This window comes from Cebidichthys violaceus, unplaced genomic scaffold (genome assembly GCF_023349555.1).
Source record: "Cebidichthys violaceus isolate CVI_PGR_0920_01 unplaced genomic scaffold, fCebVio1.0.p SCAF_59, whole genome shotgun sequence".
In the NCBI taxonomy this organism is placed as follows: domain Eukaryota; kingdom Metazoa; phylum Chordata; class Actinopteri; order Perciformes; family Stichaeidae; genus Cebidichthys; species Cebidichthys violaceus.
The window spans coordinates 376739-391074 of record NW_027176805.1 but is presented as its reverse complement, the minus strand read 5'-3'; the positions used below and the strand labels follow the sequence as shown (position 1 = coordinate 391074).

Genomic DNA, 14336 nt, shown 5'->3' with positions numbered 1-14336 from the left:
AATGCATGCCAGAAGTCTGAAATATCTAACTAACTACTTGCTGGATTCAATTTAGAACAGACAATGACTTTTCTTCTAGCGCCACCAGCAAGTCAAAGTTTCTCCAAAATGTCATGGTTCCCAGAAGATGTATCCTAATAACGTTGGTAATCCTCTGACTTGTCCCCTGGCCAAACCATGAGTTTGACATTTCTGGTTTTCAGTTAAATGTCTCAACAGCTATTGGATGGATTGCCATGACATTTAATAAATAACATTCATGTTCCCCTCAAGTACCTTTGGTGATCCCTCCACTTTTCATCTAGAGCCATCATCAGGTCAAGCCGGGGGTCCACCAAAAATTGTGGCGATGGTAGAAAAAATAACTTAAATGACTTTAACTCCAGTCTGTGATGGCATGCTCCAGTCTCATAAAAAGCACATTATTTCCGACATTAGCACTGCAATTAAATCATGAGTTACAGGATCATCCAGGAAGTTGGTTTATTGGGTAACACCTTGGTGCAAGATACCAGTTGAGCTATTGTCATTCAGTGGGATATGGATATTCATGGTGCCCCGGGGATGATTCCAAAAGATTTTTGTCACTATCTGAACTTTCCTCTAGTGCCATCATGAGGTTTGCTTAAATAACACTTTGTTCCATGACATTGTATCTCAAAACCTAATTGCTTCATCTGATTTCTCTGTTGATAATCCTGCCCCCTTGAGAAAGAGAATGGATCTTTTACACTCTGAGTTAACTCTGGCATCGTTTGCTGATGAAAAAGTCAAGTTTGCACACAGATTTTGCATTATTTCAGATTATCAAAAATGCTCATGAGATTCACTAAACACATTCATAGGAGGATCTTTTTTTTATTTAGAAGACCCTGTGGCATTTCCTCTAGTGCCACCTAAGGCTACAGGAATAGCAACATGTGTTGTTTTGTTCTGTCCAACTCTTTCATGTTAGTGTACACACACACACACACACACACACACATACATACAGAGAAATAGACACCTCCATTCTGGACTTAATCGAGTGGTTGCTAAACTCCAGCCTCAATCAAACAGTCCATTTAAATTGCAGACCTTTCTCCACTCCAGGGATAATTACCCCCATTATTTCATTGATGAAGTGGCACCTGAAAAATCCCTTTAATGTTTTACCCTCTTGCAACAGCAACACACCCCTGTGCTGCATAAAGCAAAAAAAGTTCTTTAAAAAAAAAAAAAAGGTTGTAATGACTGTGTGGGCGCTGGTTCAACCTCCAGAAGAACCAAATGTCCACCTGTGTCAAACTGCGGTGAAGGAACACTAACCTCCAACAGCTGTAAAATATCAATGCAACAAAGTCCTTGTCATCCATTGTACCTTAGATGACTATCAATATAAAACAGTGAAAAAAATATTAAGTTATTCCTCATATATTAGAGATGTATAGGTCTTGTTATTCATTCATGCAAGCCCCTCCTTCACTGCCCTTATCCTCAGAGGTTTCAGTGGCACGGCAGCCGTCCTCATTTGTTTTGCAAACTAATTCAGGGCTATCAGCAGCCAGGCCGATTAATTAGGCAATCGTTCGGGAGCAGAGGGAGTTTGTCATGGAGAGGTCACTGTATGAGGTGTCCATTATTCCCATCTCCCACCGAGGTGTATTTAAACCTCTTACCGTTGGTCTTTATCAGTGAAGACAATATGAACACACCGTAGAAATGTCTTCAGATTACTGTGTTTAAGGATTTTAGTGCAGGCCTTCTTCAAAAAAAATGTTCTCAATAATTTGGTTATGACATACAGGTCATTGTTGCAATTAAGGTACATTGAATCCGTTAGCGCCAGATTGCAACTCACGTCAAAATCATACTTCTTAGAGTCATCCCTCAGTCAAAATTGAACACCCAAACAGTATTACACATATTTCTAGATTCAGTGTGGTTTGCACTTTTTGAGGATATCACTATCTATATCGAATACACGTCCATATAGAGGTTAGAACAGTGTTTTTCAACCTTTTCTGAGCCGCTGTACATTTTTTACATTAAAAAGATCTCGCGCCACACCAAGTTTTGTTTTGAAGTGACGGGTGTTTCGTTTGGAGAAGACGTTTAAGCTTGCTTGGGACCACGGCACTGTTGGATAGCTTTTCCCCACACACCAAGCTTAATGGAGTCGGTGCAGTCAGATCCAAACGAAAGATAACTTTCGCTGTATTGCCTCGAGCTTACCGTTTTTTCTTTCTTTTGAGAGCACCAGTCTAGGCTTTTCATCTGGGTTAGAATTTTGTCCAGGGCCCAGCTCAGAGTCCGCATTTTTCCTTTTCAAATTTTTCTCCATCGCTGTTCGTCTTGTCACCGCAAGCTCTCCTGCGCATCATTTAATTCTACTGTCTTAAATGAACAATGTCATTATTGCGCTACCCACTGCCACCCACTGGCACGGAAGAGTATTTAATTACATAGCCAGCCACTATATTGCAGGCTCAGACGCTCAACAATGGCAAATTATTTGCAGCAACTAAATCATATTTTCCCACGGCACACCCGACGATCTCTCACCGCACACTGGTGCGCCGCGGCACAGTGGTTGAAAATCACTGTCTTAGAAAACATTGAAAAAAGATGCTCCTGCTGAATCGTCACATTTCAAAGTTTTCTTTCATATCAAAGGCATCCAGTGATAGTTTGGATAGGTTTGCCTCAAGACTTAGGTTGCTGGCAGGCCTCAGCTAAAAACTTGGACAAAGTAGACCTCTGAGCTCTTTAAAGTACAATAAGTACATTCAGACATTTCTCTATTTGACCAATAGTGATGTGGAATGTCATGGTGCCTTTAATCTCCTATGACTTCACTGGTTTTGAAATCTCTGGCTACATTATACATGAATATGCTGCTCTCTTCTGGCTTACAATATGAACTACAGATAATAACAAACAAAAAAAAAACCACAGCTGGAGAACTGAATCAGGAAATATCTGAGCATTAAAGCATTCCATTTGAAAACACAAATATCCAGCACCAATGTCTGAAGCTTTACCAGCTCACCACAGGGTCATCTGTGTTTCTGACAGACTGAAAGACTGACACTGGGGAATCGTACCAATACACACAATAACAAAGTTACTCCAATGTGCTCGATCTTCAGTCATTGGTCTTGGGCTGCCATCATTCCATTCATCAATAAAAAAAAAAGAAATAATGAATTGCACTCTTTCTAGTCAAGTTAAATCGGTGTTGAAGATCATTTTAGCAGCTGAATTCGGAGACAGCTGTACAGCTGCACTGCTCTACCTAACAATCAATCAATCAATTTACAGAAAATGAATCAACTCTTTGATTTGAAAATGAATAATTGAAGTCAGACTAAACAATTAGTAGATAATGAAAATAATCGTTAGTGGCAGTCCATCTTTCTGTCACCAAGACGTCCAGATGGCCATCCCCAGACTCATATGGCTAACTAGACGGCACAAATTAGTGATTTTCTATTTTATTTGCTGTGTATTTACCATCAAGCTATCAATTAAGGAAGATCAATCGTCGTAGTTACCAAATACTGCCTGTGTGTACAGTACTAGTTGACTGATAAACCACCAGTGATCATGCTGTTAAAGTTAGTTAGCTGCATGAAAAGCTCGCTCGTTATATTTGTGTGGATATACCACTAGATTACAATTCTACCTCTCACACAAGTGCATCTTGAAGAATATCTTTTCCTCAATTATTCTTTCCACTTTGATTCAACAAATATATATTTCCAATGGTGTGATTAACAGACAGCTGTTGACTTCTCAGGCTGTTGTTCTGCTGTTCCCCAACAGGACAGAGTGTAGCTCCCTTCACCCCACTACCTTCATCATCAACACCATCACCATCCTCAAGTACACTGCAAAACTCTCTTCCTTCCACCGCTGTTCCTCTATTGACTACTGAGGACAATGTCACCACCACCGACTCCCAGCATGCACCGGTCTCTGTTACTGAAAATACCGCAAGAAGCAACACAACAGTGGACCTTAAAGTCTATGAAAACACATCTGAACAGGAATCTTCCGCTGCAACACCGACCACAACTCTCCAGTCCTCATCCGCTGCAACACCGACCACAACTCTCCAGTCCTCATCCGCCCAACCTACCCCGTCACCTGCTGAGGTGACCACGACAAATTCAGCTCAGTCCACCAGTGAGGCTGAAGACACCTCTACAGTTTCTACTCAATCCACCGAGAGAGTGACAGACAGGATGGGAGAAACCAGAGACACCAGTACTGTCGTCCATCCAGCTTCATCACCAGTGGACACCTCCTCAATGTACTCTTCTTCAGTATCCCAATCCAACTCTACTTCAGGGCCTGACCCATCATCTGTGACCGGGACTACACAAGCCACCATCACAACCGCCTCAGCTGACAGCAGCACCAGCAGCAGCTCTTTAAATAAGGACAATGTCTCCGTCATCAACAGCTCCTCAGGTAAGTTCATCTGAACACAAAAGATTTTAGTGTAACAAGTCTAAGATTCTACAGACATGCTAGAATGTAATACCAATGCTGGCAGTGACAATGTTAGCATGTTGATATTTGACACGCATAATGTTCACCTTCTTGGTTCAGCATGTTAGCCTGCTAACATTTGCCTAAGTACAGCTGAGGCTGATGGCAATGCCATTAGTTTGGCCAATATTTGGGTATAAATGAAAGGATTGGACAAATTCAAATGCCGACCTGATGATTGATTGAGCATTGCATTCATATAACAGTGTTGGACTCATGATTGAGAGTTGAAAGAGAGATCAGAAACAGATATTTTCTTTCATTATTCCACACATTTGTCTTCCTTGTCAAAACCTGCCACGGTCAGATATGTGTGTGTGTGTGTGTGTGTGTTATGCTAGTCGTGGCTCCATTTAGCCTTGGGCCGATCACCTCAAGCAGAGGTGAGGAGCAGGAAAGAGAGGTCTAGTAAGGTCACTTCTTTCTGACTGCTTTCTATTAACTTTTAAACGTGTTTAACTCCAACCAACACTGCCTGAAGGGAAACAGTTTAACAGATAAATAATTAATGAATACTTTCATCAATCTTTATTGTGTTTCATGGACTCCTAGTTTATCTGTGGGCTGTAATACTGTGTGTGTGTATATATATATATATATATATATATATATATATACAGTGTCGCTGATTTATATCAATCACACACTTTTAAGAACAGCATTCAATTTAAATTGACTGTACCTTACACACATGACACTAAGAAGCTGTACTTGCTAACATATTTTATAATATATTACATGATGTGTATTTTAAATGTTTTGCTATAAAAAATATACATAAATACTGGTATTTTTTGACATATTACACCGATAAGGGGTGAGGAATGGAATTAAACAATATATAGACCCTGTACTCACTATATTATAGCACATTATAATCACCTATAGGAATATTAGTGATACAATATCAAATACTATTAGGTACAATAAGCTCACTAGTACTTTACTTTCACGTCCTTACCTCAACTGAAAGACACCACAGTACTCAGACACCCTTGGAAAGGGAGGCGTGTGCGAAGGGGTATTTTATTTGAATGCAATCTGCAGCCTCACCACTAGATGCCACTAAATCATACACACTGGTCCTTTAAGTCATCATTAAAACAGCTTCATACTATGACCGGGCCACCCCCCCTTTTTTTTCTTTTCTTGCATCACTCAGTCATCACGTAGCCTCGCCTCCAGGCTCTAGTAATCAGTCACCTCCAGTCACAGGCAGCCGCACACAGTACATCTGTCCTCAGGGAGCACAGAGCGCAGAGCTGCAGCTACACACGTGTTTGTGGAGATATACAGGGAAAAGAGCACTATGATGAGGGTCAGCCTGCAGGCTGTGATATCATGTAAGTAAACACTGACATCAATGCATGCTATTTGATGTGGTGACTAGCCTTGAAATCTGATTTCTCTCACTGTCTTTTTATGTACAAGACTTGTCAATGTCTCGAGCAAGTCAGAATATGTGGAAGAGCACGTCACAACTTTCAAGATAATTCAATAAATTGAAGAAAAGTTTTGCCGAGGGAGGTGGAGGGAATGCAGACATACCTCTCCATTGCAAAAATGTCCCTCTTACTATTTGGTGTCATGTAAAAAATCTCTCCAAATTTCATTTAAGTCGCTGTTTGCGTGAGATTATTTCCCGTTTACGACTAAGACAGGCTTGTTTCAAGACATTTTTTATTCAATTGCAACAGTTGAAACATCTCTTAAGATCAGACTTTTTTCACTGGTTTAAAAAAGATGTTAGTTATTTAGTATTCAATACAATAAAGTTAAAATCACAAGCCGGCTCTTCCTGATGAGGGTTAGCGTTAAATAACGGAATGCTTCTTTGTTGTGTAACATTTGATTTGGTGCTGAGCTGTACAAACAATATTTAACAAGTGAGAAAGTACATTGGATATTTTCACTTTTTCAACTTTGGGATGATTAAACACATGTTTGTAGGTGCCACTAATGCTCAGGGGCGTGACATCTTTTTTTGTTCTTCTTAACTTTGACTTTGGTTGTGAACAACACTGTGCAGTTTTGAAACCTGGGGGTAGTAATGGAGCTCTTATACATCACAGGATAATGTGGTGAGTTGAATCACTGACTTTCTGTCAGAGGATGATGTTGTTATTCATTTCCAGTAGAGATGTGGAGTGACGTTGAATGCATCATACCTTATCTCTTCCTTTTTATTAAAACACTGAGGACAAAACTCTGCCTCTCCCCCTAAAGCATTACACGGGTCTCCGAAAACAGAACTTGATTCTGTCATGACTTTGAACTGTAACCTACTAGTTCTAAAGGTGAAGTTGAAAGTTGGTGAACTGCGTGTTAAAGTCTCAGCTGTTGCAATACCCTGATAGACTGCATTGTTAAAGGATAAGGCTGGCATTATTCAATATTTTTCTTAGTGTCAACAAATCCCTGGAAAAGACTAAAACCAACAATGTGTTCGTCCATCCCACAATATGTCATCAATTTATTTGTTCTGCCTCGCCGTCAAGGCGTCTTATTCTGTTGTATTACTGTTATTATTGGTAAAAGCCCCAAAACCTTCAAGTGTTTCATGTGTACCGCTTGCAATTTAGAGTCATCAGTGATAGTATTAATAAAAACGCACACACAACATGACATCATCATGACATCTTTCATGACATGACATCATCAGGGTTATTTTTTGGAGTGCTCATGCTGAGTAAACCGTAATGTGTTAAATACCTGGAGTGTAAGATCATTATCATCCCTCTATGGTGTCCCCAGAGACTGTGGGGCCTGTAATAGCTGTTGTATGCTCTTAAATCTGTTGAAACACATTGCCGCCGGAATGTATTTTAAATTAAAAAAAATGTTGTTTTAAATCGCAGGTCTACTGTTGTGTGGTGCAGTATTATCTGAATCACCATCCCCAACAATAGAAGTCGCTCAAAGAAATTCAGTGAGGCCTATCACGTCGAACAGGGTCAGCTCCCAGGCTACAACCTTGAAATCATCAACTACTCAACCACCCACGTCAAGTGCTTATGTCACCGATATCACTTCCACCAGTACAACTCTGTCTACCAACAATACAGCTACCACCCAAAATGAAACCGGCACTGAGCAAACAAACACTCCAAATGCGACAATTTCATCAGAATCACAAACCACGTCCTCTTCATTGTCTTCCTCATCTCCATCTATCACAACTGACCAGGACTTTAGCGTCAGTACCAGCACAAGCCCCAGCATCAGTGCCAACATCAGTACCAGCACAAGCCCCAGCATCAGTGCCAACATCAGTACCAGCACAAGCCCCAGCATCAGTACCAGCATCAGTACCAGCACAAGCCCCAGCATCAGTACCAGCATCAGTACCAGCACAAGCCCCAGCATCAGTACCAGCATCAGTACCAGCACAAGCCCCAGCATCAGTACCAGCATCAGTACCAGCACAAGCCCCAGCATCAGTACCGGCATCAGCACCAGCACCAGCCCCCCCATCACCACCCAAAACACCGGCACAACAACTACTACCAGTACCACCACCGCAAGTTCCACCCAAACCACCACACTGGGACAAGAAGGACATAAGTCCGAGGGTCTGAGCTCAGGTATGTAGCGACAACAATGCTAACATTTGATAATTATGACTAAACACAAAGTAGGTGAGACCGCCATTAGTTTTACAGTTATCTGGTCATAAACCAAAGTATTGGGAAAATTAAAGTTTAGAACAGATGATGGCGCTAGATGAGAGGTCAGGGGATCAATTTTATTGAAATTCAGCTTCTGGGCACCATGCATGTCTGTACCAAATTTCACAGAAATTTACGCGGTATAGCTGTCAAAATAGTTCAATTACAACGAGAAATGTCAACCAGCTGGCAGCACAAGAGGAAAAGTCACCGTCTGACGACAGAATGCATCATCTGGGGACCATGAATGTTTGTACCAAATGTTGTGCCAAACAATCAAGTAGATATACAACATCACAGAGATATTTTACTGAGAACTTTGACCTAGAGTTGAATATATGTAGCAAATTTCATGACAATCCATCAGCATAATTAGTACAAAAAATCTGCCTGTTAGTTACAGGAAATAATGTGGTTATGTCAAAGCAAGCAACTAATACGTCTAATTGGAAATTATCTGCATTATGTTTTTTGACCACCATTTCACCAATGTTTCTAAACTACTATTACTGCACAGTAAAACTCCTGTGTACAAATGTTTAGTTCAAGTAAAGAGTTAAAAAAAAGGCTTTATCAGCACAATGTACTTGTGAGTCAAATCTGAATCTGTTGCATATTTTTAAGTTCTTTGGGCGCCTTTTGTTAGTTATTTTGGGATACAATGTATAAGAATAGTAAAATAATTCAATACTTTTCATATCCGAACATCATAATCTATTTATAGCTGTTTGGGGCCCCCAGGCTCAAGGTGCCTACCTCTCCATTTTTTATAAATAATTTCTATAAAAGCATAGTCAAAACATATTGCCAGTAAACTGCATGTAAATGGTCCATCTGTCCTGAAACTGAGGGTCTCTGAGTGAAAAAAGGAACCAAACAACAAAGCACCAGTGACCACACCTCTCTGATTAAAGAGGTCAGTGTAAACAGAGTCCATGCATCCGTTCCTCCTTCTCTTTGACCTATTTAAGCAATGTGTCGATCTGTGGTTAATATTTGAACACAACAATTCACTCTCACACTTCCTTGTTTACTTTGAAGTTGAGTCTTCACTAGTTGAATGAGTGAAAACGAACGGCATCAGTTTGAAGACAAATGGCTGTCTGCCAATTCTTTCCCTGCTCACCCTATCATTCACAAAACTGACCTGTTTTTTCAATGGCATCCAGTCGTTGCAGAGACACGTCAAGCAAGTCTCTCAGCTCTATAGATCCATCCATTCTTAATACGGATTTCTGTGTATGTTATTTTAACAGAGTTTGAACTCTGTCCCTCATGTGCAGGAATGTGAAAAGACATTCCCGTCATCAGTAACCATTGAATCTGATAATGCGTCTGACTCAGAACTTTTATGACATACCTCCAGGGCACGGTTTTTGAACTTTGACTGTTTCTATGCTAGGTGTCCAATTATAAGTGTTATGAGTACAATGAGTCACCCAGAAATAGTCCCAGAAACTTAAGTCAGGAACTAAATGTGAAATTATGTCTCTGCAGTTATATGCTTTAGCACACCCAAAAGTTTGATTTCTCATCACATCTGAAAGCATCAATGCAAATTTCCACTGTGACTTATTTATCTGTTTTTATTGTCGGACCACTCAGTGTTTTGGCCCTTTTTGTCTTGTGAGATACAACTTCAAGATTTTCGGACTCCCAGTTATAAACAAGGTTAATGAATGTCAGACATGGTCAGTGAGGGTCCTCTCAAGTAGAGTAAAACAGTGTGTGTGTGTCTTACTCAAGGAGATGATATGTTCAGCTTAGAAAAGGGGCTGAATGGGGATGCAGACAGTTGACCATTCAATAGTTATCCACAGAATGGTCACTGTTGCCCAGATGTCTTATTGACTCTGTGCTCAGGTCCTTTAGAAGTGGTGCACAACCTACACCTCTGTATGACGATTGAACCTTCTCTGCGCAGAGAATAAATACTTCAAAGAAAAACTTCTTTTCTCAATGTTCTTAATTTCAGTATCATAGGACTCACTCTGTACTATTAAATCGTTTTTTCCACCACAACTGGTAACAGTTAAAAAACGCAATTTTTTTCACTTTTTTCTCCATTTGTTTTTTAACGAAATGTCTCAACAACTATTTTGTTGGTTTCCATGAAATGTGTTGCAGACATCCATTCCCATCAGCCTCAGCTGTACTTTGTGTTGCTATTTGGCTAATGATAGCATGGTTACACAACAAACAAAAAGGTTTTACAATGTTAGAACACAACCAAGTGAGCAATTGCAATTGTCTTGACAGCTGGTTTCAACATCTGTAACTTATCATTTCTATTATCATTATTATTGTCCATTTTATGCCTTTATTTGACAGTGAAAGTAGAGAGGTGACAGGAAGGGAGTAAGAGATGGGGAATGAGCTGCAACAAAGGTCCTTGGCCTGACTTCAACCAGAGAAGTTTTGGTTCATGGTCGGCGCCTTAAGTGGTTTAATTGATTTAATCGGCCCTGGTCAGACCATCATGGTTTCTTTTGTTGTGGCCGGTGAAAGCCACAAGAAAGTGGAAAACAAGAAACTTTTTTTAAATGGCCAAAGTTTTTCATCTAATATTTGCATTGTGACGCAACTTTTCTGCAATTGTTTCCGTGTTTGTGTATCACAAACCTCGATCTTCCACTCCACCCACCTATCGCCAAATGAGTTCAAGGATCGGACCGCTTTGTTCCATGACGAGTTGAAGATTGATTTGATAATCTACAGCAAACGGACAAAAAAAAGGCCATTTTGTCAGAGCATCCAATGGAGCCCTCAATTCCCTAAAGTGTCCTCCCAGATCACTGTTGAAACTCAACAAAGTTATCTGTTACTTGGTTGTCTGTCAGCCAAGCAACTTAAACTTTGAACTTAGAGAGAGATGTTGGAGACAGCTTAATTTCCCATGGTGGTGTTTATTGATTGAATTCTGCTTCCGAATAAGAGGAAGCAAGTGAAATGTTATGTCTCAAATTGATTCTGAAGCTAGATTCTCTGCTGTGCTTTGCTGGTGTCATGGCTGTATGGATGGCGATGTCTATTGGTCAGCCCATCAGCCAACCATTGCCAGATATCTATTGGTTCCCAGACCGTCAATTTTAATCAATTTGTGTATCTCCTGAATGTTCATCTCCCACCACGAGTTTGACCTTTGAGGTTTGGTGTAGAATGTCTCAACAACTGAAAGATGGATTGCCATGAAAATCGAATGCAGTCGTCTCATTTATTCCAACGTGGATAGTGCGTTTGTGTTCCACCGGAGATGCAGGCAAATAACGCAGAACATTTTAAACAGAATACATTTTTGCAGAGCCGACTGAGACAACTCTGATATTTCCCCAAATACCTTTTTATTCCTTCCTTTTAATTATTAAAAAAACTAGCAATACATTTAAGAATCACATATATATATTTCAGTTGAACATAAAAGGCTCCTTTGACAGAACTGTTCTGAGTAACAAAAACTATGTAATGAGTAATGCTAAAGAGAAATTAGTAAAGCAGTTCCAAATAACTTGCACAACACTGTCGATAAGCAAGCTGAAGATATACAGTTTGAGTTCAGAAGTACTGAAAGGCGGAAAGGAAGTGATGTAGGAAGAAATGTAGGCAGCAGGTACTTGGAAAAACGTATTACTTGTTTGCAGGACTAAAACCGTTTTTACAAACAATGGATCTTATGATACTTACTGTCTCTCTCTTTCTCTCTCCAGGAAGTATTGTCATTGTTGTTATTGTGTCCTCAGTGACTGTCACCCTAGTGTTGGCTGGGCTTTACCACTGCAGGATCCGGTGAGTCCAGAACTCAAACAAATCTATAACGAGTGCATTGACGTGTTATTGTTAGTGATGACATTTTGTGGGAAAGGTAATATAAAATAAACATATTTTGCCGTGAATTTAGGTTTTATTCTTCAACGTTTTTTTGTTTTTTTAAAAGGTATCTGTCTCTGAGATTTCTGCCGCTACAATGAAGATGAATGGAATTTTATTAGTTAAATTTTTGTTAAAAAAAATATCAAAAACACTTTTCATGAAAACACCTGTGTACAGATTTCAGGGGCTACTCTTACTATTGTAAATTAATAATTATGTCAAGCATCAGAGTAACTCTAAAATGTTTGTATAACCAAAAGAGCATTTTTTTAAAGTATCTTTATTTCATATATATATATATATATATATATAGTTTTTCTTTAAAGACTACTGTCATCGTATTCCTTTCTCTCCATTCAACTTCTCTCTCACTGTTTCTTCTCTACTTCCTCTCCATTACAGACGTAGATCCTATGGCCCTCTTCTGGACAACAGACCTATGGTAAATTTCAGCAACCCAATGTATGACCCATGAATCCTTACCTTAGAACCTCCAACTCCAGAAGTGACCCCCTAAACCCAGAGCCCTCAGTCTGTGGCTGGAGACGTTCTGATCAGAGTGCGTTTTTCGTGTGTGCGTGATGAGTTCAGCGCGGTCACATTGTATAACTGTGACCTGCGGCCTTACCGCTTGATTGCCAAAATGCAAAGCAAATGTGATGTTTCTATTGATCTTTGTTAAAGTAGCCTCATTTGTTTTATTGCTAGGTAGAGTGAACATGGAAGGAGAAACATTTTAAAACGCTCTTGCTGCATAGACTTGTTCTTAATGAAACTGTGAAACGATGAGGTTTCTGTCGCAAAAGTAGAAAAAGGTTCCGCTATCAACCTGAATGTAGCCAGCCAGACAAAGTACAAAGCTCAGACAGCACTCATCTACAAATGTCCTGGTTTAACATATACGCTTAGATCCGAGGAGAGGAAGAGTTGGACATTTGCATTCAGAGAGCAAATTTTGAGAAAGGCGCTAAAAAGGATGATGATGACCGGCTGTCTTAGCTTTTAGCGAGGATGAAAGTAGGAATAAGGCAATAGAAATAGATTTTTAAGGCAAAAGAAGAAAAAAAAGCTGGCATTAGCGGAATTTTTGAGGAAAATGTTTGTAGCTTCATTTATTCATTTTCAAATTAAGTGTGTAAAAGAGTGTTTTTACATGAAAAGATTTATATCACATGCAGTTAAAATGAATATGAATCGTTTTCATACTACTGAATGGTGCAGAGAGAGACTGGCCTCTAGGATGATATCTGGTTTAAGCCCTATGCGTATTCATCCTACTGAAGTTAACTAAAACACTGGATCCTCTCCTGCTCCATGTGCTCCAGGCTGCATTTTGTAATTTTCATTCCTTCAGTATTATAGTATTGCTTGTTTGCATTCAGGTGAAGAATGATGTGACAACATTTTATGTTGTGATATGATTGTATTTAATTTTTTGTGGAATAAAAGTGATAAAGGAATCATTTGAGTCCCTGTGATTGTTGTGTCACAGAGACTCAGAGAGAAACTTTAAGGTGCTAATATGTACACAATTTTAATGAGTGGCATATGTCATGACATATCGATGTTTGTTGGATTGTAATAACACAGTAATAAGCAGTTACACACATAAAACAAAACAAATTGACATACAGTTCAGCTACAAGCCTCTCCGATAACAAATGGTAATAAAAAGTTAAAATTGGTCCTGAAAGTCGGGCTAGAGGAAAGATTGTGAGGTCAATAAAACCGAAGAGGTTCATCCTCTGTGGAAGAGGAATGGTCAATGAAGTCACTTAAATCTGATCCATTAGGTTTATATTTATTCATCATATGTATTTGTATATTTATTGTACATGTTATATTTGTTCATCATATTTCATGTGAACAATTTGAAATTTGATAAAAGTGCCAAACAAGAGATCAGAAGTCTCCAAAAACATCAGGATTCCTCCTCTGGAGACCATAAATACCAACAAGTAAATGTTAGAAAAATGCTGTTATTTATTTGTAAAATATTTAGCTTTGGAAAAAAGTAGTGCCATTTTTGTATGTAAGTGAGGGATGCACTATTATGAAAATTGTTCATACCAAAAACAGATTGTTTACAAAAATATCTGCAGATGGCAATACTGTCATTTATGCCTATATGTGAATACAAAAGAATACATGATATCTTTTGAAGCATGTGAAACAGATAACGTGATATGACAACACAGCGTGTGCGTAACACACTCATGGATGCTAAGGCTCAGCACGATGTCTTCGTCTCTGCTCCTCAGT

The 14336-nt window shown here is 39.4% G+C and overlaps 1 protein-coding gene across 1 annotated transcript; it reads left to right on the top strand.

The window, feature by feature from the left end:
* The first annotated feature begins 5753 nt into the window (after nt 1-5753).
* On the top strand, nt 5754-13534 carry parm1 (prostate androgen-regulated mucin-like protein 1). Its single transcript, XM_068732484.1, has 4 exons — nt 5754-5882; nt 7398-8123; nt 11912-11990; nt 12477-13534. Exons 1-4 carry the CDS (start codon nt 5849-5851, stop codon nt 12547-12549), a joined length of 912 nt encoding a protein of 303 aa, XP_068588585.1. The 5' UTR covers nt 5754-5848; the 3' UTR covers nt 12550-13534.
* The last annotated feature ends 802 nt before the right edge of the window (nt 13535-14336 follow it).